Consider the following 25,277-nt stretch of genomic DNA (forward strand, 5'->3'; position numbering starts at 1 on the left):
GCAAAACACCCCCACAGCATCACACCTCCTCTTCTATACTTCAAGGTGGGAACCACATATACAGATACCATCCCTTCACCTTCTCTGTGTCTCACAAAGACACAACGGCTTGAACCAAAAATCTTAAACTGACTCATCAGACCAAAGTACAGATTTCCCCTGGTCTAATGTCCATTCCTGGTGTTTCTTGGCCCAAGCATTTCTCACCGATCTCCCTCAGTAGTGGTTTCTTTGCAACAGTTCGACCATGAAGGCCTGATTCACACAGTCCCCTTTGAGCAGCTGATGTTAAGATGTGGCTGCTACTTGAACTCTGGGAAGTATTGATGCAGGCTCTAATCTGTGGTGCTGTTAATTGGTGATTTCTGAGGCTTGTAACTCTAATTTACTCCTCCTCTGCAGCAGAGGTAACTCTTGGTCTTCCTTTCCTGGTATAGTTTATGTGTGTATGAGATATCAGCGCGATCGCAAACTGTGCATGGTGGTGGGATAAAGGAGGGTCAAAGGGTTGGATGAAGGAGGCATGGTGGTCAGGATGGTCTGCCGGTGCATAGTGTAGTGCATTTAACGTCTATGGGTGTTAGAGATGATGGCACAATTCTAGACAGTGTTCAGTGGCGGGATGAAGGAGGGTTGGCGGAGGCTGGAATGAAAGTGCCGGTGGGCACAGTGTTGAAGTCGGGCAGAGCGAGGGGACCGGCAACAGGGGGTGCTGAAAACACAGAAAAAAGGTAGCTGCAGCTGAAGGAAGGGAAGAGGAAAGGATGCTGGGATGAGGGGATGTATGTGCAGGGGTTGATTGTGCAGCCTGTGGACACAGGGATGAGACGAAAACAAATACAAAACGGAGGGGGTTAGAAAGGAGGGAGCTCTGTGGCTTCCTTACGTATCAACTAATGACGAGGAAAACCAGGCTCCCTGAAGCAATGAATTGATATGAAGCGATTGCAATGAAAATTGTTCACTGTGGCAAAGCAGTTGATACAGTTAGCCAATGTCACTGAAAATGAGGGCATGCTCTCAATGATACCTCGAGATGTAAATAAAGGTTGAATGAATGAAAAGAAGCAGGCGAGTCGAGGGAACTACAGTAGCTGTGGCAGGAGGAAGCGAAAAGGGGTGCTGTAAACAAATAATATTGACGGAGGAGAGCCAGGATGATTCATAAAGGACGGATTGAGGGAAGGATGAAGGGATGAGGGTCGAGGGTCAAGGAGTAAGGGATGAGGGTCAAGGGGTGAGGGATGAAGAGATGAGGGTCGAAGGGTGAGGGATGAAGGGATGAGGGTCGAGGGGATGAAGGTCAAGGGGTGAGGGATGAAGGATCGAGGGGTGAGGGATGAAGGGATCACTGTTCTGTGGTAATGGCAGGACCGGAGGTGGCTGAGGGAAGAAACATAAAAAGGAGCTGCTGGAGCGGGTGGGGCTGAAAGCGTAGAGGTAGCTGCAGCTGAGGGAAGGGAAGAGGAAAGGATGAGGGGATGTATGTGTGGGGGTTAACTGTGCAGCCTGCGGACACGGGGATTAGAGAAAAGACAAAAAGCACAAGACAGATCAGACAGGGAGGGAGCGGGCACAGGGGAAGATATGACCTGGCCCTGCGAGAGGGCTGAAGCAGTTGGCTGTGTCGTGACGTCATTGATGTGCGGCGTACAGGTGGCGCAGGGTGGGGAACCTGGAAGGGTCCTTTATACCAGGAAGTTGATTTTTTATTGCTTCATGCGCCACTAAGCAACTTTCATAGGAATGAATGGGGCCCCGCCTCCGACGCTGTATCCAGTTCTCTTTATACATCCATGTGGTGGAGGTGGAGGCAGAGGGGAACAGGAAGAACCTGACTTTGTTGTCAGTTTGGCGAAATGCAATTTGTATCCGGAGTTCAGCCTGGCCTTCAGCCGCAGCTGAAGAAGTCTGCGCTCTGTTGTAGTAGGCGGCATTATGACGTCATCGGTGTGCGGTGTGCGTCGGCCCGGCGGCGGAAAATGAACTCGGAAGAGCGGGAGGATTTTAGCTGCCGACAAGGGAGTTGATGGAAGTAGAGTCTGCATAGAGTTGGAAAGTTTGTCTTTATCATCGTTTCGTAGGAGTGGAACGACCGTCTCCTTGAGAGCTCGCCGGAGGTGAGCAAACATCCGGTTGAAAATGTTAATCGCTTGGAAAAGAGCCGCGTCCGAGTGGGCCATTGCGTGGATACGTGTGGAGCGTCTGGATCCCAGCTGATCAGAAGCGCGGCGTCTGGAGGAGAAAGGTTCCATGTGGATGTGGTGGTGAAGGAGATATGTCATTGGTACTGCTGGATCTAGTCGTGGGCGATATGTTGCCAAGGAACGTGGATCACGGAGCACGGGCGGGAGATAAGCGCTTGCGATGCAAGCGTGTCGTAGGTTGCGTGAGAACTGAGACGAACGGGAGAGAAAGGGATTAGACACGCTTATATAGGTATGCACGGATGATTGAATTAGTGAGGCACAGGTGATTGAATTTAGTGAGAGAGAGGGCCGTGGTCTTGTTCCTGAACCTTTGTTATAATAATAACTCCATTCCAGTTGATGACCTCATGAAGCTGGTTAAGATATTGCTGTTTGGCAATATCTTAACCAAACAGTGGCTACTTTGTATTATTTTTTTATTATTATAAGTATTTTGGTTTGTTTAACACTTTTTTGTTTACTACACAATTCCGTATGTGTTATTTCATAGTTTTGATGTATTCAGTATTGTTCTATAGTGTAGAAAATAGTAAGAATTAAGAAAAAACTTTTGAATGAGTAAGTGTGTCCAAACTTGTAACTGGTAAATGTAGTCTTATTCTTATTCAAATCAACCGAATTACTCTACAGTCTTTTCAAATACAAACTGCCAGCTGTATGTCCTGGTTGGGAATCAATGGGCTTCTGAATTGTCTTTTGTTGACAACTAACACAATAATCCTCTTACACAATTTTGAGATTACCTACCTATGCTAATATCAATATTTCCCTTATTATTGAAATTGTAAACAAAGTTGATTCGTCTGTATAATTCATTCATTTAACAAGTTAGTTAAGTGATGGAGGTGATACTGTGTATTAATTAACAACAATGAATATGGGAGACCTCCAGTTTGTCTTAATTGTCGAGGTTTATAAGGTTTTTTTTCGGTTCACACAACTCATATAAATCTGTTTACACTGCTGAATCACTGTATAATCATCAAAAAATGGAACTTCTGTCAGGCCCTGAACTGCTGCTTTTGATATTGACATTAATTTTGTGCCTTCATACTGAAACACACACAGTGTAGTTTGTAGGGCTATTTATATGTAATAAACTGTAGTATAAACATGCTATAGGTGTCTTTATTTAACAAATAATATGGTTGTGAATGACAGGAGAAACTCTGTCTCTTAAAATTGAAGATTCCGATGTATAAATGCCAAAATATGAGCAAAACCACTTAATGTCAATATACTGTACAGCTCCATGGCTGTAGTCTGCTCACTGTGGTATAGGAATGTTATACTACAGATATAGATAAGGGTAATATTAAGCCACTTGAACAACCAATGGTCCTTGCTCAATGTCCAACAACTCCTTCACCTGGTTTGTCTCCACTCGGAGATGTTTATGGGAGATTGAGAATAAATGACTCACAAATTTACACAGACACACATCTGGAAAGGACCCAGCTGTAGAGGATTTGCTTTTGATGCCCTCTTAACAGCCCTTTACACAGGAACCACAGCACTGTGTGATAATAATGAACAGCTGATAAAAATGGGCCAAGGGCTCTCAGTAAAAGATGAGCAGGGAACAAGATGTGCTTTTCTTTAGGTCTTCCTGGAACTGTGGATGACAGGCTGAACTTAAGTTTTTGTTGTTGATCATAAAAACTATACACATCCTACAGACAGTTTAAATCCAATACACAAACATCTTCCATTCTGTGTGTTCAGAATTATACATCAATGTTATTGTTACAATGGTTTAATTTGGTTAATAATAATGATAATAAACTCTCTCTCTCTTCCTATGTGAAGCCATACAAAGCTGGTTACATTACTATTATCACCCTCCAGATAAAACTGACCAAATATCAACAGATATTATGGTTGAATTTAAACATCCATAGAAAACAAACTAATATTCATAAAAAGAAATAGGTTGAAAAATGAATTATTTTCATAAGTGATGTTTTTAATGAAAGTAAAATAATGTTATATAATAGACCAATTTAAACCTGTGGTAAAACATCACAGTACCGTGGAAATATTAATCATACAAGTAGGTACAAGACATACCGTAGGTCGCTAGATTGGAAAAACTTGGATTAGCAACAAGATGGTGATAAATAAATGGAATCAAGTGAAATAAGTGACATACTGGAATATACTTTGGTGGAGATTTGATCTTCATTTCATTAAAGTTTAATTATTTTAATTATCGTGTAGATTTAGGATTATACAAGTTAGAGGAGGAGAGGAGAATTTGAAAAACAATGACTGTGATAAAAATGATATTTGTCCTCCAATAAGGGGTGATGGAGGTGGGTTTAAACCAGATAAGTGAATAAGTAAATAAATTAATAAACAGGACCAGTTTAAAAATAAAATAAGGTAAAATTACTAATCAAATTAAATACATTCAGTTAAATAAAAACACAGTTCATGTCAAGTCATTTGACTCAATTCAAATCAAGTTTAAAACTTGAAATTTAAAATCTAATACAATTAATCAAGTGTAATCAGGATAAGCTCTCTGATGTATATACATATCATATACATGTATATATTCATATACATGGACCAAAACAGCTGCACTGAGACCCTTTGTTGAAGTGGTCTTAGGCTGGTCCCAGATGAATTCTGGAGCAGTCCATTTTGGTGGGAACATGATCTGACTGGGGCTGCAACTAACATATTTCATTATCAATTCATCTGTTGATTATTTTCTTAACTCATTAGTGTTGCATTTTGTTGCGCTTGAATTTTTTTCTGTGTGAAAAACACTGAACCATCAGGAAAGCACAAATTTATTAACTCATTAACTGATTCGGTGAAGAGAAAACTAACTATAGATTTGGAAACGCCCCAACTCTCTTTTAATGGCTGCATTTTGACCTCTGGCCAGAACTTCTCACATAACAGTTCCTCAACCTATTACTCTAGTTCCTCGATCTGCCAAAGAAAGCCACTCCTATGAACCTGCCAGTTGCACAGTGCTGTGAGCAGGATTTGAACTTGTGCTGGGAAACCAAATTGGATTTCAAGTCCAACACCTTAACCTCTTGGCCATCACAGCTCCTTTCCTGTACAATATTTAAATAGCTCTGTTTTCTCATTAATGCAATGAACAAAATCAGTTGCCTGCTAGTTACATACACTCTTCAATTCATTATTTGATTGATTAGACAGTTGGACTACGGTATAAGCCACAAACCTTGAACTTCTCATTTAACAGTTCCTCAACCTATTACTTTAATTCCTCTACAAAACGAAGCCATCTGCATGATTCTGACCTCTGCACAGCGCTGTGAGCAGGATTTGAACCTACGCGGGGAGACCCCATTGGATTTCAAGTCCAACGCCTTAACCACTCGGCCATCACAGCTCTTTTCTTGGTGAGTATTTAAATATCTCTTTCTTCTCATTGATACAATCAATCATTGATTGGTTGCCCGGTATAAAGAATCATGTGATTAATTAGACAGCTTGACTACAGTAAGTCACAAGCCCAGCGTAATGCTACCAGAGTCCAGCAACATTCTCTAATTATAGTAAGAGGAAAGAGAAAGAATGTGTATGTGATTGTGTTGAAGGATTAATTTATGTGCTTTGGTTGGGAATACTGGCATTTAATCTACTTGTTTTTCAGCTTGGTTTGAATTAAACATCTGGTACATATTGAGAAGACCTTTCAACATGTGGTAGAAATCAATAAGCCCCTGAGTGTTAGAATTTTGTGTGTGAATTTTGGTACCTGAGTGATTGTGTAATTTTTTTTCTGGTACTGCTCTGGCCCAATCGTGTCTGTGCATGTCTGTGTATGTCATTCATATTCTCTGTAGTGTGAGCAGCTCCTCACAGGAACAAGCCAAGACCTTTTACACTTAAACCAGCAGTTTCTGATCAAAGAAAACTTTAGCATTTCATCCGCCACTGAAGGTTGTTACAACGCCCCAACATGCAGACCAGCAGGAGTTTTTTAGCCTCAGTGATTTGCTTTTGGCTTGTGATTTCAGGAGCTCGGACAAGCACAGTGGGCAACATGGAGATGGAGAGAGATGCAGCTGCTTCTGAGGTGAGACATGCATGGCAAAGGATTTAGGTTGTATATTAGTAGGATGATACATAATCCGCTGTCTGTCTTTTGTCCTTCACTGGGAAATTGCACCATAAATCAGGTCCTGCTACCCTGATACTGCATGTGTCTGTGTTTGTCTGTATTGTGCAGGAACATACTGACAAAAAACAAAAAAAAAATCAGTTGACTTCATACAGTAGGAACAATAGTGATAAGTGGTTCCTATTGTTGGAAATAGGAGATAGAAAAAAGTGCATTTATAAGTAAATTTACTTCATAATATGTAAAAAATGGCTAAATTTACACAGACGATATATTTTTACTGCACTAGAGGATATTGTTTTGCAGCAGGAATACATTAAAGCATTTTTAATATATGAATGCATTGCATACAATATGTATAATAGTGTTCAACACATTTTAAATGTAAATTTAGATTCAACTCCAGGTTTAAATGAACATTCACAGTTTCCACTTTCTGTTCAGTGTAATTCACTGAGCTGTCCTCGATTCTTTTCAGAAACCCATCCGCCAGTCCCAGTCTTTGTGTGCTGGTGAACAGGAATATGTTCACAAGAGGAAACAAGTAGTTCTTGAGTCACTCAACAGCCTGAGAATCAACTGTACTACAACAGTAAGAAACACCTCAGGAAAGATTTCTTCCTGTGTTTGTTTTGTTCTTTTTTCTTTCTTTCTTTCTTTCAAATCTTACATGTCATGTTTGCACAAATGTCTGTCTGAACATGTACATTATGTGTTGGCCTCTCCATACATAACACCAATGTTTGTGTCCCCCATAACCTCAATGAGCACTGTTTCAAGTCTTCTAATGACTGTTGTTTTAGGCACTCACAGGAACAGAGTAGTTCAGCACTTCATCGTCATGTCATAATACACACATAAAACATGGAATTTGGCATTTTGACAGTAATCAAATATCTGCACTGCTGAAGCTGCATTGTTTGTCAAGTTGAAACCTGTGAATAGTCAGCTTCAAGTTTAGAAGATACAACTGATACTAATGTTGCCAGTAGCAATTTTAAATTGAGGTCTTGCCTACATTATAAATTGTAGAAATCACATATTTCCCAGATGGCTGTTGTTAGATAACTAATACTCTGGTTACTTATCTAAAAGATTGGTGTTGTATATGATTATATATGATATCATTTCATAAGAAGCATAAATGATATTTAAGCATTGCTGGTTTAACCTGTTAGGGAGCCCCAGAGAAAAAAACCCCCCTGATTAGTGATTAGCTTGTGAAAAAAGTCCCAGCTAATGAGCCTTATATTTTTTTAGTAGCTGATGGAATCCAAACAAGAACTAAAACAAGAGTGAATATTGGACTCTGACTGCAAACAGGCTGATAAGACAGTCTAAATATAAACAGTAAAAAACTGAGACTAATGCACACAATAAATAAAAATAATAAAAAATTAAATAATAAACCCAGTAAAGAACAATAAGAAATAACATGGGTATGAGGTGATATATACATTTATAAACATAATTAAAAAATTGAAAATTGTCAAAAAGAAACAAAGGAACTTTAAAGCTGGTGGTGCTTGGCATGGAACAGAAATTCTCACTGACATTTACCAATGAAATCCCTTATAATGACCTCACATAATGTAAATAGCGTTAAAAACCCTATCAAACATAAAATGATATTACACCAACTCCAAAAGATGAAGAGGATATAGCCTTCCCACAGGAGACTCACTTAAATCAAACTGAACATGAAAATTTAGGTAAATTGACATCAGCCCAAGTTTTCCACTCATCACATAAATCATCAAGGAGAGGAATAGCAATCTTAATATGGCTCCACTACGTGTTTCAAGTAGAAAAAGCGTCTTCTGATAAAGAAGGGAGATATGTTGTAGTGATTGGGAAAATTGATAAACTAAATGGTCTCTTTGATATATGTGTATAAACCCTAGAAGAAGGGTTGGATTTAATAAAAAGTGGTGGATATAATAACTTCCCAAAGTCAAGCAATCACAATAGTTGCAGGAGATTTTAACCTTATCATGGACACTAATTTGGATTCCTGGGGTAATAGACAACATAGCTCTGAACCTGCCGCCAGAATGCTGAGAAGAGCAACAAAAGAGATGTGAATAGTGGATGTTTGGAGAGGGACTACACTTTCTACTCAAAGTCTCATGACAAATATTCAAGATTAGATTATTTCTTTATTTTCAAAAATGAAATGTCTAGAGTACAAGATTGAAATATACACCAGATTACCCTGTCGGATAATGCTCTAATATCGTTAATAGAAATAGGAAGGGAAAAGTAGAATGCTATGGAGACTTAGCAACTCACTACTGCAATTGGAAGGCTTTAAAATAAAGATAAAAACAGTAATTGAAGATTATCTGGAAATTAATGATACAGGAGAGACCAACTCAGTTATCATCTGGGAAGGTTTGAGAGCCGTTACCTGAGGGGAAATCATTTGCTTTTCATCTCAGAAACAAAAGGAAAGGGAGACAAAAGTTGGAAACCTGGAACTTAAGATAAAGAACCTAGAACAAGTTCATAAAGCAAAGGGTGGACCCTCAGTTATGGCAGAACTAAAGGAAATAATAAAGAACTGAGATGGCTTGTTAACTGAGAGAGTACAATGAGCTCTGACCTTCACTAAACAAAAATATGATGATGGAGGGACAAAATCACTAAAGATACTCTCTTATAAACTGAGAAAACAACAAACAAAATCAAATATTGTCTTTATTAAGAATAATGCTATGCTAACAGGTAAACAGGAGATTGCAGAAGAGTTTGCTGAGTATTACTAAGTTATATAGTTCAGATAAAGAAGAAAATCAAACTCAGCTAAGAGATTATTTGCAATGTTTAAATCTGCCACATGTGAGTGATGCACAGGGTCAAAGCCTCACCGCACCAATTACTATCAAAGAGATATTAAAAGTGATTCAGGGACTAAAGCCAGACAAGAGCCCAGGCAGTGATGACTTCACTGGGTAATTCTATAAGGACTTTATGTATCAAACCATTGTCAGTGAGTATCAGGAAAATTAGTTGCAGGTATGCAGCATAAACTAGTGTTATATGCAGATATCATCCTATACTCAACAAAACTAGTGAAAACAATGAATATAGCACCGTATCAGGTTATGAACTGAATACGCAGAAATCTCTACAGAGCTAAAAAATGAATACTCATGGAAATGGGATACAGAAAAAGTGAAATACTTATAAAAATATAAATCTAACTATGATAAACTAGAAACCAGAATTAAACAAGATTTGAATAGATGGAGTTTAGTCCCTTTTTCATTACTGGGAAGGATTGACACTGTGCTCCCCAGATTCTTATTTCTATTTAAGGCATTACCTTTGTATGTCAGTCCAACTACATTTAGGTGTTAAGATCGAATGCTACTTAAATTTAATGGGACAACAAAAAGTTAAGGGTCAAAATGAAAACACTTAAATTGGGCAAAAGGAATGGTGGGCCCACTGTCCCCAATTTGTTAGAGTTATGCAAATTGAAATGATGACATACAGGCAAAATAGAGGTCCATAGAGCTATCCCCATGTAAAGACATGGGTAAACTAATATAATGACTTGGAAAATAGTCAAAACAAAAGATAACAAATGGTTTTGAAATATTCTCACATCATAGAATAAAGTCAAGAGGGACCTAAAGATTCATAATGAAAATGAAATAATGAAAAATAATAAAAACAAATTTTAAATGGTCATGAGATCTTCTAATCAAAAGCCAGGCTAAAGAGGTAGTTTTTAAATTTACAGTTAAAGATATCAACACTTTTATCTTTCATCTCTCCAACCAGGATTCGGTTCCTCACATCGCTCTGTTGGCATCAGGTGGGGGTCAGAGGGCAGCCGTGGCTCTGATGGGTTCCCTCTATCAGATGGAACAGGATAGACTGCTGGACACTCTGCTCTACCTGGGAGGTGTTTCTGGGTCAACATGGTAACCACACTTACACACATCAACTCAAGTTTGTGTATGACTGAGAGTTGAATGGACTGACAGACCAGAACACAGCAAAACTGAGGTTGCAGTGATCAGGATGAGTGAGATTATCCAATTGTATATATATATTTCCATGTGGAATTCATGTACTGCAAATTGTTTCTTCTCTCTGCTGAAGTGTTTTAATAAGACTGACAAAATGGGTGTATTATCACACTAACATTTCCCTGGATGAGCTTTCAATTTTCTAATATGATTTCGCTTGACCTATGTCTATTTGTCTGTGTTCCTCTGCCCTCTCTCAGGTCCATGTCCTCCCTGTACAGTGACCCTCAGTGGAGCGCTAACATGGACAGAGCAGTGTCCAGGCTGTCAGGTCCTGGGGTGGAGCTGGAGGAGGCTCTGGCCTGGCTGACTGAGAGGTCCCAGGAGGAGCACTTCTCTCTCACTGATGTCTGGGGGGTCATGACCTCTGCTGGCATCATGAAACAGGTACCAGGACAAAGACATGCTTTTACTTCTCATCTTTCCTATTTGACAACACAATACAATCTGTTATAAAGAGTTTAATGCACTACTTAAGAGAAATGTCTCATCCATCAGATGGACCTACGGCGTCTGTCAGACGAGGCCAGCAGAAACGCCACCAACCCTTACCCCATATACACCGCCATAGAGAAGCACTGCTTTTCAGATGGGCCAATAGAAGGTAGACAAACACATATGCATGTCAGGCCTTAGATGAGTTATTGACTTGTATTAAGTGTAAAATAGACTCTGTGTCTCTCAGGGAAATGGTTTGAGGTGAGCCCTCATGAGGCTGGTTTCACAGAGTTGGGTGTATTCGTTGAAACTTCTCTCCTGGGAAGCAGATTTGAGAGCGGAGAGCTGCTAGAAAAGAAGCCAGAGATGGACATGGTCAAACTACAAGGTGTGTGTTCACAGGCTGAGCAAATATGAAGTCTTCTTTCAGTCAGCTATGTTCAAAGGAGAGCCATAAGAATTATTAACAAATCTAATCATCACCAACCCTACTAATGCTCTGGTTACAGGTAATCAAATTTTGCTACTAAGTGCAGTCTTAAAGCTGCATTGATCAACATTTTTAGATTGACAATAATTCAAATAACTTGTGATATGAAAGGGGTCACTTGTAGTGACATACCAACAGAGAATTATCACTAACTCTGCAGTGTCTCTCAACTCAACTGAGCATTTTATCCTTCTGTAGCTCATTGTTTGTCTTTACGCCCCACAAACTGAGTTCTTATCAACCTCATTTCCAGCAGCAGCAGGCAGCTGTTTTCAGCAAAAAGGTTCTGATAAAGCCTCTGTATGCTGCCTGCCCCAGCAGACAAAGTAGTGACTAGCAGGTCAACATAGTTGAGCATTTAGCAGCTAAAGAGTCACATTTTTGTGGACACTAAAATACTGGACTTATGTTCATCATGTGGACTGAAACATGATAATAAGAATGTTAATTTTGCTCCATATCTGTTGGATGTGTAAATAAGTAACTCCTTGTTAACACATCGCCATAACAACTTTACAAGGTGATAATGTGTCAGTATTGCATTTTCAGCTTCTTCCACTTCCCCCAAGTGGCCCCATCAAAAAAAGCAGCTTTAACAATGTGTATGATGGGTGAATTTATACTTTTCAGCCATTCATTCATCATTATGTGACTATTTGAACTGAAAGATTGAAATAAAGATAATGAAGATCAAACAAGTTCAGTCAAAATCTAAGTGATTGAGGCTGACGAGGTTCAATTTAATAGTACAATGAGTGCATTTTCACTACTGCATATAACACAAATAGCCAAGTCAAGTCAATTTTATTTATATAGCACCAAATAATAATCTCAGGGTACTTTTCATAGAGAGCAGGTCTAGACCGTACTCTTAACAGTACTATGCAATGATCCAAAACATACTGTATCTACAGATATAGATAGCATTGTTGATCAATACCTGCGACTTTATGACATCTATTTTTGCTAAAACCTCATGTGTTGCAATTGTGCAGGTGTTCTAGGTTGTGCATTGGCCCATGAGGAGACTGTCAGAGAGTTCGTCCCTCCCTGGCTGAATGGTAATCATAATTTGACAATTTCATTTATATTAGATGTAATTTTATAAGCTACATGGTGAATCTCTTATCGAGGGGGAAGAGACACAGCTTTATGCTGGTGTTTATTCCCTGCTTTACAACATGATTCAATAAAACATGTGTGAGTAAGATGTGTCATCTTACACTTTTGCTGTGTGTGTGTGTTTTAGTGCCTGGGCATATAGACAGTGCTGCTGAAGAGTACCTGCGTGTGTTCAATGCCCTTGATAAACTCATAGCCCTGACCAGAAGCACAATTAAGGATCCTCCTGCTCTGTCTGACCTGGACAAGCTGCAGAAAGTACTAGAAGGTAGTGGTGATGATGATAATCCTGCTCCACTGTCTTCTTACTAGCTTAACTCATTAAATCCAATTGTTTTGGTAGCTGTGAGCTAGTTTGTGAGGTTGCATCTACTGATACCCAGAAAGGAATACCATCAATGTTCAATTTTCCTCCCAATACAACTTTTTTTTTGGTCTGCGATGAAATAATGACTCAGCAAATGTCTGATTGAAAATGTCACATTGCCCAGTAGATTCTTATCTTTTCCAGACAAGGTAAATCATAATGAATCTGCTTTGCTGGAGTCAAAGAGTTCGGAGGAAAGAAAAAGTCTTTTTCAGCAGTGGAGTCTGGAGCTGCTGATGGCTGTAGAGACCTGGAGCCAAAGTCTGGAGGATGGACCTTTCAAAACACATGGTCAGTATATGGCAGTTAAATAGCCAGACTAATCAATATTGAAGACAAACAGATCCATTTCATTTAAAGGGAATGTAAATACGTCTGTGTATTTCATTTCAATGTGTTTTCCCCAGTCTCTGTGCTTACTAAGCAAATCATTCCCCTGATTCTGAAATGGGAGTGGGGAACAACCAGAAACTTCCTCTACCAATACCAAGGTGAGAAGACAGATCTCTGCAGCAATTATCTAAACTGACAGACAAAGTTATCAATTAGCTGGTGAACATAGTGGAGTGTTTAGCAGCTAAAGAGCCAGATATTTCCTTCAGGAGTTGGTGGAGAGCAAAACAGAGCTAAAAGGAGAACGAACATTGGACTTACATTCATTAGGTGGTCAGAAACATGAATCCAAATGAATACTAATGTTGATCTGTGTCTGCTGGATATGTGTTTTTTTGTGTTTCCCACCAGAATTGTTCCTTTAAGGAAAAAACCTAAACAAAACCCATCAATGTGAATTTGTGAATTTTAGACGATTATGGGACTTAAATGCAAACTATCTGTTAAAGAGAGACAAAAGGGAAAGAAAATCATTGAATTGAACATTTCTGTTGCCGTGCAGATTCCACTGTTCCACTGTGCCTCCGTTCTGAAGAAAGATTCCACCTGGTAGATGCCGGGCTGCTGATCAATGTAGCCTATCCTTCATTTCTGGGAGACAAGAGAGATATCGACCTCATCATCGCACCAGAGTACAGCGCTGGAAACATTTTTGAGGTACTGTAAGGTGTGTGTGTGTGTGTTTGAGTGCTTTGGTCTACCTAAACCCTGGACTCAAACAAACTGACTGTTTTTGGTCATTTTTTTCATGCTGTACCAAAAATAAATCCCACTGACTCTGATCATGTGGCCATTAAAAGTGGTGTGAAGTGAAAGTGTGCATCGCACTATAGCAAGAGAGATACTCTGTATATGCAGGAGTTTGGCTGGTGTTTGTAGGGAATTAAACAGTTTGTCTGCTCTACTGTAATTCCCATTAATGTTAGCTTGATTAGCAAGCTGGAGCTCATAAAATCTGCTTGCAACAGTTGTAATTTCAGCTGACAAAATTGTCAGATTTTATCAACCCTTGTCTTAAACTGAGGTCCAAATAATTGCAAATAATTTCTATGCAAAATCTGCCACCATTATCTTTATAAACTGCATGTCTGGTGTGTGACAATGGTCTATTGACTGAAGAATTAATACCATATATGGGCCTTTGACTGCAAGTCAATCAAATCAAAGTTATGTTGCAAGAAATAATGAAATATTGACCCACTGTTTAACATAGTGAGTAATTTTATTATGGAGGGTAGTAGTTCTTTTATTGGACTTCATGCAACTGAATCAAAAGTTCATTTCAGATACTTGGTGCTGCATGTGCAAAACCCTGATAATTACCACTTAAACCTAGGGGTGCAACGGATCACAAAACTCATGAGATAAAAGAGAGGGAGATAAAACTTTGTTTTCCATTTATTCTGTAAAACACTTACAGCAAGGAACTTTTGCTCATGGTCTTAAATGAAAACAACATTCAAGATGTCCAATGGTTAAATAAAATCTTAAAATATATAAAATATTCAATATTCAATCGTTAAATTAAATTGGAATAAGAGGCATGATACCTTCCTCTTTTAAACATGGTAGTGAATGAAATTTCATCAAAACTAGATGATAACTTACAAACATGAACACACATCTTGTCCTGCAGCTTAGTTTGTTGAACGAGCCACTAAACAAACATTCACCGGGGAAAAGTGCACCACTAACGTTAGTTAGCAGCTGGATAGCTAATTAGCTGCTCAGCTGCAGCACATTAAACAGCATGTAAACATACCTGTAGATATCACTTCAGACCTGTTAGATGCTGGTTTGGTTGTTGCTCTTCAAAATCCCTGTTAGCAACATGCTGTTTGTCCATGACTTGTACTTACAGCAGTTTGTTTACTTTGTCTTAAATGAGACATTAAATTTTGCAATCGATCTGCAGTTCATATGCATGCCGAACTGTGGGCGGCAATCTGTACGGATCACAGATCAACTACAGCACCACTACTTTAACCACAGTGCTTCAACCTCATGAAAAAAGTAAAGCAAACTTTACATTAACAATAAGCCAAATTCTGGATTGTGGAGACATGTTTAAACAAAATATTTAGTTAATTTCTACTCAAATGCATATGTTACATACTGTAATTTCAACGTTTAGTCTTACCTTCCTTCCTTTTCATGGCTGTGACTCTCTTTTGAACCATGGAACCATTCCCCTGGTTGATTAAAAGTTGAAATTTTAAATATGTAGCGTATTTTGATTCATGGGAGCCCTTCAGATCAGGCCTCATGCATCCATGTATTCTGACTGACTGTGTCTGCAAATGTGGATGGGAACCCTTGCTAATAAGGCATTCTTTATAAAGAATGTATAACTATGGTCTTTATTAACAATGAGTAAAACATTTATAAATGTTTTAGTACAATGTTTGCTAATAAAAAGAACTTTTGAGATGCAAGGTCATGAAAATTCCACTTTTTTGCTAGCTGTTCAACCACTTACTCTCTGAAAAAGAGCTACAGAGCACCTGGAGCAAAATAAACTTCGTAGCAGCCTATTCACGTTTGCAAACTCAGGCTTATTAAAGAGTGAAACTCCTGACCATTTATTAATGACATGTTCCCTCTCTAATGAATTCTCTTTTTAATGAAGGCTCACTTGTTATATTTAGAGGTCTGGACCTGGGTACACCAATACCAAATGTAACACACAAACTTCCTGGTACTAGTTTGATTCCAGAGTACAGAAACTGTGAAACCTGAGAGGCTGAAACAATGTTAACCCTCTGTTCTCTACACAGACTCTGACTCTTGCCAGAGACTATGCAGCCAAGGTGAAGAAACCTTTCCCAGAGATAGGTGATAAAATCCTGGAGGAGAGAGAGTGGCCGAACGACTGCTACGTGTTTGAGGGAAAAGAGAAGGAGCCCACTATCATTTACATGCCGCTCTTCAACAGACAGAACTGCCAAGGTCTGTTACACACAGATATACATATTTGTTTGGTGCTCTTTTCAATAGCAGAGTTGTGACAAAAAGTCATTTTCAATTAAAAGGGGCAGAAACAAAGAGGAACCATGATTTTTGGCCTACAAGTTAACCAACTAGCAAACTTAAACTTCAGTAGGTATGTTTATTTACCTGGAAATTTCTGAAATTTCCCAAAGATATTTTTTCTTCCTTTTAATAATAAAAAGATATCAACTATAAATTTGAAACACTTTATTTTTAACTGCAAAAAGGGATGAATGAAGGTCTCAGATTAAGAATTTAAGAATTTCTGGAAGCATTTTACCACAAGAAGAAGCTCTGAAGATCAACATCTGTTTAAGCCCCGACTTTTATCAAATATCATTCATAAGCAGTGAGGTGCATTTGTAGAAAAAAAAAGCAGTTCCAGATGGATTGAGTTTATGCCCCTGGACAAATCAAATACTTTTAAAACTAATTTTCATACTTCAGTTCAGCTCTGCTCTAGTATTTTAGTGAGGTGTCAAGGGGAAGGAAGGAAACACGTGATTGGAGCCTAAACGGATCTTCATTGTTCTACAGATGCAGAAGAGTTCAAAGCAAAGATGGAGGAGTTTTCCACCTTCCAGCGTCCCTTCAACCAGGAAAAGATTGAGTTTGTGTTGGAGACAGCGAAAACAAACATGAAGAAGAACAAGGAAACTCTGCTGAGGGAGATTAACAAGGCTGCTCTCCGCCGACAGAACAAGGTAGTGATGGGTCTAAGGTGGGGGGGGGGGTATTAATCACAGATCATCTTAAAGCACTGCCAATGTAGGTCAAACCTGAATCTCCAATCTGTTATCTGTAATCTGTGAGCTCACTATGTGTGGTTGTGTGTCAGAGGAAACAGTCTGTGTGAAAGGAGATGGATGGAGGAACTTGGATTCAGTAACAGGAGTTTATGTAATGTCTGTGTTTCAGCGTGTGTGTATGTGTGTGCTCTTCTGAGACAGAGGGAGAAATGTGGATGGCTGATAAGTACATGGATAAATAATTGACTTATCAAGAATCTAACACATCCTCCTCTCTTTCCTTTTCCCCTCTAGGTCGCCTCTGCTGCCCCAGACCACTGATTCTTGTCTTTTTGGTTTGGTGTGAACAAAAAGTTGTGGTTCCACAGTAATTAGAAGTCAGATACTGACTTCAGTGTAAATGAGTGTAACCTCTCAGAAAGACTCAGTTACAAGAGGAAGAGAAAACACGGCATAACATGACCCATAATGAATCATGTAACGTAATTGCATATAATGATGTCTGTTGAAATACTGTTGTATTAAATCTTTTGACTAACAGTAGAAATAAATGTCAATTAAATGTGTAACAATATGTGTCTTATTTAGTTTCTTTTTTTGGACTGTATGCATGCTATTCTGCCAATAGTATGTGGACACTTTTTTCCATGGTTTGGTGTAGACCCCTTTTCCGATGATGAGATATCTTAATGATGTTCCACATCACACTTGTCTGAGATGAATGTGAAAACAAACTCTGCACATACATCATACTGCACAGTGAAACTCAAACATCACAGTGAAGGAACAAGAAGCAAAACACATTTTGAGTGGAAGTGGACTTTAAAGGGGAGATATCTTGCTTTTTTTTTTTTTTTTGTAATATATATACTATTATGATGTGGATATCTATGTTAAACATGGTCAGAGTTCCAAAACTTGAGGTTAATGTATGTAGAAATGCTCCCTGCAAGTCAAAAGCCAGGGCTTTAACCTGCTTTTCAGCAACTTTCTACCTTGCCCACAAGCTGATGCATTCCTATAAATGGCTGTCCGTTCTGGTAACTAAGGTTGTTGCTAAGGTTTTGCCATGTGTTGTTCACATTGTCCATTGGTCAATTGTTGGTCTTAATTGTTATTTAATTTTATTCTTACTTTTTTTAATGGTTTTAATTCACATCTTATTTTTTACTGTTCAGTTGCTGGTCTTAACTATTTTATTTATTTGTTATTCCTACTTGCTTAATGGTTTTAACACATTATTTTATTTATTATCTTGTACACTATCCACATATTTTTTGTGGCTACAAATTCCCTGGTAGCTCACGCTCTATGACGCACATTGTGCTTCCACCTGGAATGAAATGTGCTATATAAATTTAATTTTGCTTGCTTGCAAACTCACATTTCAAGTAAAGAACAACAAAAGTGGTGGAATCCTACTACTGTAGTTTGTTGCGTGGTTGGGTGAAGTAGCCTAGAGCAGTGTTTTTCAACCACTGTGCCGCGGCACACTAGTGTGCCGTGAGATATTAAGGTGTACTGTGGGAAATTGTCCAATTTCACCTCATTGGTCTAAAAAAACATTTTTTTGAAAACGAATTAATTATTATCTGCAAATAATGTGCCATTGTCGAGTGTCTGTGCTGTCTAGTGACTGGCAGAGTAATCATGTAATACTCTTCCGTATCAGTAGGTGGCAGCAGGTAGCTAATTGCTTTGTACTTTGAGACAAGAGAATTAGTGATGCATGGACGCGACAGGTGGCGGTGACAGTGGCGTTGTGGCTAGCGAGTTTTTGAAAAGGAAAAATGCTAACTCCGAACTGTACCCTGGACAAAATTCGGACCCAGATGAAGGCCCTAGTATGAGTGGAGGTCAAAAGAAAGCAAAGACGGTGAGCTCAAGCAAAGTCTCTGGCGCGAGGCAATACAGCGAAAGCTATCTTTCATTTGGATTTACTTTCACCGGGGATGCAACGACACCGACTCCGTTGCGCTTGGTGTGTGGTGAAAAGCTATCCAACAGTGCTATGGTCTCAAGTAAACTTAAATGCCATCGCCAAATGAAACACCCTTCGCTTCAAAACGAGAATGCGGACTATTTTGTTCGCCTGCGTGAACACATTGAGAAAAAGGCAAGGTGAGAAAAACAACAAAGGTAAATGAGAGAGCCCTTAAAGCTAGCTACCACGTTGCTGAACTTGTAGCTGAATCAAAAAGTCCCACACTGTGACCACACTGTGGCAGAGACATTAATACTTCCCGCCTGCAAAACCATTGTAAATGAGATGATGGGACCTGAAGCGGCTAAAGAAATAGCCAAAGTCTCTCTCTCAGATAACACAATTTCCAGACGTATTGATGACATGTCTGCAGACATCGAAAGTGTGGTTTTGGAAAAGATCCATATCAGTAAGAAATTTGCGTTGCAACTTGATGAGTCTACTGATATTATTGGACATGCTCAACTCTTGGCCAATGTGCATTTTGTGGATGGAGACGCAATCAGAGAAAACTATTTTGCAAGGCATTGCCAGAAGCCAAGGCCAAGCCAAGCTATTTTGACATTGCTCCCGTTTTCCACGACATATCTGTGTGAGGTGAGCTTTTCAAACCTGACTGCTATAAAAACTGAAAACAGAGACTGAGAGCTGTTGAGGAAGAGCTTTGTGTGTGTCTTTCTTTGATTCCCACTAGGATATCAGCTCTGTGTTCATCCAAACAGGCCCAGGTTTCACACTGAGTGAGTAGAAATATGAAAGATTATAAAAGACTTTTTTTTGGGTTTATTTGATTCCTTAGGCTACAGAGTTTCATTTTTTAACATTTTTGGCTGGTGGTGTGCCTTGTGATTTTTTTTCAATTAAATTTTTTTTACCTTGGCTCAAAAACGGTTGAGAAACACTGGCCTAGAAAGCTGGCAGAAGAAGGGACAGCTTCCCAGAGCTGGCCAATCAGAACAGAGGGGGCTCTTAAAGAGACAGGAGCTAAAACAGCCTGTTTCAGACAGAGGCTGAACTGAGGGGCTGCGTAATGGGCCAGTATAAGTTAAATAAGGGTTTTTTTAAACTTTAAATCATGCAAAGATATTCCAGTAGACTCCCAGATTAAGAATATAGACCTGAAAATGTGCATGGTATGTCCTCTTTAAGGAGAGGATGTGTTGTTGTGCAGAACTGAACTTGTAGTTGTTGAGAAAAATACATCCCCTAATTTCTCAGCCAAGCTCAATGTTACATGTATGTACTGTAATTCACTGTCAAAATACGTGCTCATAACAAAATGTGATAAGTGACCATTGACCACAAACTTAATTAAGTGGAGAATTGAATGTTTTCATTATTATTATTATTGTTAATATCACAGCATTATTATTAACTTTGGCCATTACTTAAACGTAAATTTAAATAATTGAAGTTATTGAAGTTGATTATTGGTTCATCATTATGTCACTGCTCATTCTCCATACAGTACCGTGCTCAGTCTATCTACAACACCCATTGGACTCAAACCAGTTTGAATGAAGTTAGCCTAAGCTAACGCTGGAGGTCGCACAACATCCACAGGAGAGAGTCGCAGTATCTTTATATAGGTCAATACAGCCAAGACATACATTCATCAAGGCTGCCTTCATACTACACACACTAGTCTGCAGCCACAGTTGGTTGCTTTGAGATTGTGTTTTTGTATTTTTGGCAATAAAATGAATGACTGCGCTGGTTGATTTATTTCATATACCAAGCTCAGAGAGTCAGTTTCCACCGATGAGTTGTTCTTTCCTTTTTAATTTTGAGATGAATAATAAATAATAGTAAAATTGGAAACGGACAGTATATGCTTATAATAATGTGTGAACGCTCATTATTAGGCCTAAATCAGTTTAATCCCGAAAACAAATGTATAATAATCCTCGGACCTTCAGTAGTCTGACTTAACCGGACTTTGTGACATTTTAAGCATTTTAGGCACATTGCAGGGTTTCCTAACAATTAAAGTTTTGCAACTTCCTTGCTGATATCTTGTGTGTCTTCAGCTGAAAGACAAGGACGACGTTTTATTTTCGATTTCCATAGATAAAATTATGTCATCATGCAACATCATGAATGTTTTCTCTCTGTCAGTCTGTGCGCCCTCGGTGCGCTTTGCGTCGTCAGTGAAGTTGCCTGATCCGCTGCAGAGCGGTGCGCCACAAACATCCACCCGCTCTGAGGGAAGCGGAGAAGAAAATGTAGGGCTGGATTTCAAAGCTGAAATTTCTTAAATGTGGATAGATAGAGACATAGATAGATGGACGCGGGAAGAAAATACCGAAATGTTGTCTGAACACCAAACCGCGAAGCGAAGGAAGACGATGCTGTGAGGAGGAATCTCCTGCGAGGCTTCAAACCATCTCGGCGCTCCGTGAGGGAGAGACGCGGACAACAAGAACCAAAGAAGGGTGGAAAAATGTTAAATGTTTGGTCGTGTCGTCTGCAAGTGCGACCCCGCAAAGCGCCGTCCCGTAGCAGCTGAAGAAAAATGAGCATGAATTGAACGAAGAATGCATGTCGTTTGGGATATATCTGTGATTGTGCAAACATATATCATCTGCACGTCTTCAGGTAAGGTGTCAAGAAGGAACTGTGGTCCTTCAGAACATCAGAACAACATAAAAATGAAAGAGAATATCAGAATGTTTAATTCCGCTGTGAAATAAAATGAATGGAAATGTTGCAGTGATGCCATCACTGAAGTCACCATGAAATACTTATAGAAGCTACAAAAATATTACAGAATTATTCTAGAGTTTTTGTTTTAGGCAGTTAGGATGCTGACTGACTAAACTGATTTTCTAAAAATACTATAATTAAAGACACCTTATTTCACTTTTTGAAATGAAGTGAAGTATGTTGCTTGCAGTATTTAGGCTCTTTACACAGATGGACTTACAGCACATCAGCTGCTGCACACTGGTGAGATTCAGGATCTTTGAGATGATTGAATTCAGGCATCGAAACTCATAGTTTATAACCCACCACTTTGTAGGCAGCCTGCCGTGCAGGCAGATACACTCACACACATGCAGATTATAATAGTAGTAGTCTACAGTACATACAGTATGCCACACATACACAGGCTGCCAAATCCAAAAGAGCCTGCCGAGGCTCCTCACAGTCACACTGTAGGACATAAATAGTTCATGAATATCACATGTCATATATGTCAATATGTCAAAGAGCTTCAACAGTGTGTCACTGAGGCAACCATCCATTTAGTCTCATACACACTGAGATTCCCACAATGGGATGAGTCGCGACTTCCTACCCATCAGCTGAGCCTGCCGGCATCCGTTTCCTAAAGTATGGCAGATTTGATGGCTGATATTTTCATAATGTGTCGGTACAAAGAGATAGCATCTCTTGATAACAGACCCACCACACTTCACCCGTTTGATGAAGAATTAAGACAATATAATTAAATGGTAAATGATTGTAAAAAAAAAAAAAGCAGAAGAAAATGAAACTGCATGTTTTTCAATAGCTGTTAGAGGTGGAAGTATTCAGATCCTTAATGTAACATGTAAAGAAATAAGCAATACCAAACTCCTGCATTTTTAATCGTACTTCAGTGAAAATACTGAAGTATCAGCAAGAAAAATGTACTTAAAGTATCAAAATCAAGTAACCACTATTTATGCAGAAAAATGACTCCTGTGAATGTTATAGTGTTTGGTAGTTTATATCAAATATTTAGTTATTTTATATTATGTAAACTTGTGATCTGAAAAGTCAGTAGCAATTACAGCTGTCAAGCAAATGTAGTGGAGGATAAGTATAAAGTAGCCTTAAAAGGGAATAGTTAAGTAAAGTATATTGCCTTTATGAGACAGTGTAGATATGCATTGACATACAGGCTAATAAAAGTCCCTGGATACACGGTATGCGTATCAAATATCAATAATAAATCAAATGCGGATGTTATGTCAGTCTTAAAGGGCTACTCCAGCAATATACAATCATTCATAAAGTTTTGAGATAAAAAAACAAAACAAACAAACAAAAAAACAATGGTCAAAATCAGACCAACAGAGGCTGTGATATCCTGACTACAATAACACTGCATCCTACATTTCCCATAATGCAAACAGATAGCATCTTTCTGTAGGCCCTCCCTGGTGCCCACATCAGCTCTTAATACCTCAATAGCATCTTTTTATTACACCCTGTCTAAATGTCCAATGATAATGTCATCAGTGAACCCTGATGACATCACCAGGATTCTTTTCTTAGACTTCAAAGCTCCTCCAGACCCACAAAAGACATTATACAACTTGTTTCAGAGGCTGAGTAGCGCGCATAGTCACCAGCCTTTATGGGTTATATCGATGGAGTACCCTTTTCAATATTGCAGGCTAATTTTAGAAGCAACATGTTGAAATTTGTTCTTCCTAGTCTGTTCTTGTCCTGTTAGTTTTGTTATTGCACCTCTGTTTTGTCCCGTTCCTGTCACTTGTGCTTCTAGACTCTCTTTCTGTCATTCTTAGTATTAGAGAGCTTCAACTCAGTTGTCAACTGCAGTCCTGTCCCTGTTTGCCTCTGCTGTTTCCTTCAGTTTATGATTGGTTCATGTTTGTGACCTGGTTCTGCACTGGTGCAACACAAACTCCACCATTCCAATCTACCTGTCAAATGCCGGCGGCTCTGTTTTAATTGTGCTGCTGCTGCTGTCAGGCAGGCTGGTTGTAGCCTGTAGGGTTGGATGGTAACAGGGCAACATCATAATCAGTGGCAGCTTGAGGGCAGAAACACACAGAGTGTGACGTAACGTGTAACACAGGATGTTGTACGCACCAGTGCAGTCCCACCATAGGGGATCACTCCACCCATCACACATGAACAAATATCCACTGGACCCACTTTGAAAGCTTCATTACAAGTTTATATTTGTAATGACACCACATTTTGCAGTTTTAAGAAAAAAAATCATCAACAGATCAATTTTTCAAAAGGCAAATGATTATTAAAACCAGTGTAACCTACTGTGCAAGTTATATTGACAACTGACATTAGTGTATTATAAGGAAAACAACACTGGAATTTTCCTATTTATAGGTTTTATAGGTTTATGAATTTCTCTTTGCATGTTAAAATAAATGATGCTTCTCAAAATTTCCACGCATTAAATACGAGAGAGTACAGATGTATTATCTTGCTAAAATGAAATAAATGACCCTTCCCAACTGCACAAATGATTATCCAGTGGATAATATTCGCATGCCAGCAGGTTGACGTGGTACTTGGAAAATGGTGACATAGGATACAGTAAAGATAGGATGTCAACAGCTGAAGCAAAACTTGAAATGTTTTATATGACTTTTTTGTGAATTTTTAAAACACAAAATGCCTCCAATCATATATGGTAAATAGACCCATTTCTATGGATGACACCGTCATGATGGCAGTATGCCTTTCTTCCCCTTCCAGTCTCACAACCTCTTTGTTCCCCATGGCCCCTGCATTTGACATTTCTTGATAATGTCATTCTACACCTGTCCACCAGGTGCCCTCAGAGTTTTCCAACCCTTTGCTGGTCACCTGACTCTGCTCCCCCAGTGTGAACAAGCCCTCAGTCTAACTTTAGAGTATGTGGCTGACTGAGAGTCTGGCAAAGCAAATGGGAGGAGAAAGCTGGTGAGGAAAAGTTTGGCATGTGTTGAACAAGTGACTGTGGACTTTGACTTCGGAATTGCGGACACCTGGACTTTCTAGTAGTAGGATTGGATATTGTGGGGATGATTGTGCAAGATCATTGACCGACGGCCTGTACAGATGTGGAACATTATTCTTGCAGGGTTCCTTACAAACTCTGGCAGGATGACAAGAGACAGATGATGATAGCAACAGCGTGGAGTTTAGTGAGGAAGAGGGAAACTGGAGTGATGAGAGGAGGAAAAAAGAGTGGGAAGAGGTGGGCAAAGGGATGAGAGACATGAGGGTGAGTAGTCAAAAGAGGAAGAAAAAAGAGACGTCTAGTTTAGGTGGATCGGAAAGCAAGGGAAGAGAAAGTGAGGAGAAGGACCTGAAGGCAGGATTGCTTAATATAGTGTTAAGATTCGAGGGAGAAGGGGGAGTAAAGAAAGTCGACCTGCTAAAGTTAACAAAAATCATAAGAGGGCAAGTTGAGGTGGTGAAACGTGAGAGTTTTAGGAGATGGAAACCTGCTAATAGGGTGTGATACTGAAGTGCAGTTGGAGAAGGCAAAGAAGATGATTAGTGTTGGAAAAGTCAAAAACCTATGTGGTGTTTCCATTGTCAGGAGTTTGGGCGTGTAGCCAAAGTGTGCAAAGGAAAGAGAAGATGCGCTAGGGGTGTTGGGGAACATGAATATGGAAAATGTGGA

At 39.2% G+C, this 25,277-nt stretch overlaps 2 protein-coding genes and 2 non-coding genes across 5 annotated transcripts in view; 2 read left to right on the forward strand and 2 right to left on the reverse strand.

Annotated features, from left to right (window-relative positions):
- Window positions 1-5,198: 5,198 nt before the first annotated feature.
- Window positions 5,199-5,280, reverse strand: trnas-uga. The gene has a single exon. It is a non-coding gene; the product is annotated as a tRNA-Ser (tRNA).
- A 168-nt stretch (window positions 5,281-5,448) lies between these two features.
- On the forward strand, window positions 5,449-17,455 carry LOC122967261 (cytosolic phospholipase A2 gamma-like). 2 transcript variants are annotated; one of them, XM_044331802.1, is made up of 15 exons: window positions 5,449-5,599; window positions 6,221-6,279; window positions 6,803-6,916; window positions 10,117-10,259; window positions 10,568-10,754; window positions 10,866-10,971; window positions 11,053-11,193; window positions 12,291-12,356; window positions 12,545-12,685; window positions 12,929-13,075; window positions 13,192-13,275; window positions 13,680-13,834; window positions 15,955-16,126; window positions 16,706-16,872; window positions 17,212-17,455. In XM_044331802.1, exons 2-15 carry the CDS (start codon window positions 6,247-6,249, stop codon window positions 17,236-17,238), a joined length of 1,683 nt encoding a protein of 560 aa, XP_044187737.1. In that variant the 5' UTR covers window positions 5,449-5,599; window positions 6,221-6,246; the 3' UTR covers window positions 17,239-17,455. The 2 variants fall into 2 exon arrangements, with proteins under 2 accessions (XP_044187737.1, XP_044187736.1); XM_044331801.1 differs by having other exon boundaries at window positions 5,449-6,279.
- Window positions 5,508-5,589, reverse strand: trnas-uga. The gene has a single exon. It is a non-coding gene; the product is annotated as a tRNA-Ser (tRNA).
- A 3,598-nt stretch (window positions 17,456-21,053) lies between the features above and the next one.
- LOC122966106 (carbonic anhydrase-related protein 10-like) overlaps window positions 21,054-25,277 on the forward strand; it is a 95,092-nt gene continuing 90,868 nt past the window's right edge. Inside the window, exon 1 of the mRNA XM_044330091.1 lies at window positions 21,054-21,499. Coding sequence (XP_044186026.1) covers window positions 21,439-21,499 — 61 coding nt within the window. The 5' untranslated portion in view covers window positions 21,054-21,438. The remainder of the gene's footprint in view (window positions 21,500-25,277) is intronic.

The sequence above is a fragment of the Thunnus albacares genome, chromosome 17 (genome assembly GCF_914725855.1).
Source record: "Thunnus albacares chromosome 17, fThuAlb1.1, whole genome shotgun sequence".
NCBI lineage: Eukaryota > Metazoa > Chordata > Actinopteri > Scombriformes > Scombridae > Thunnus > Thunnus albacares.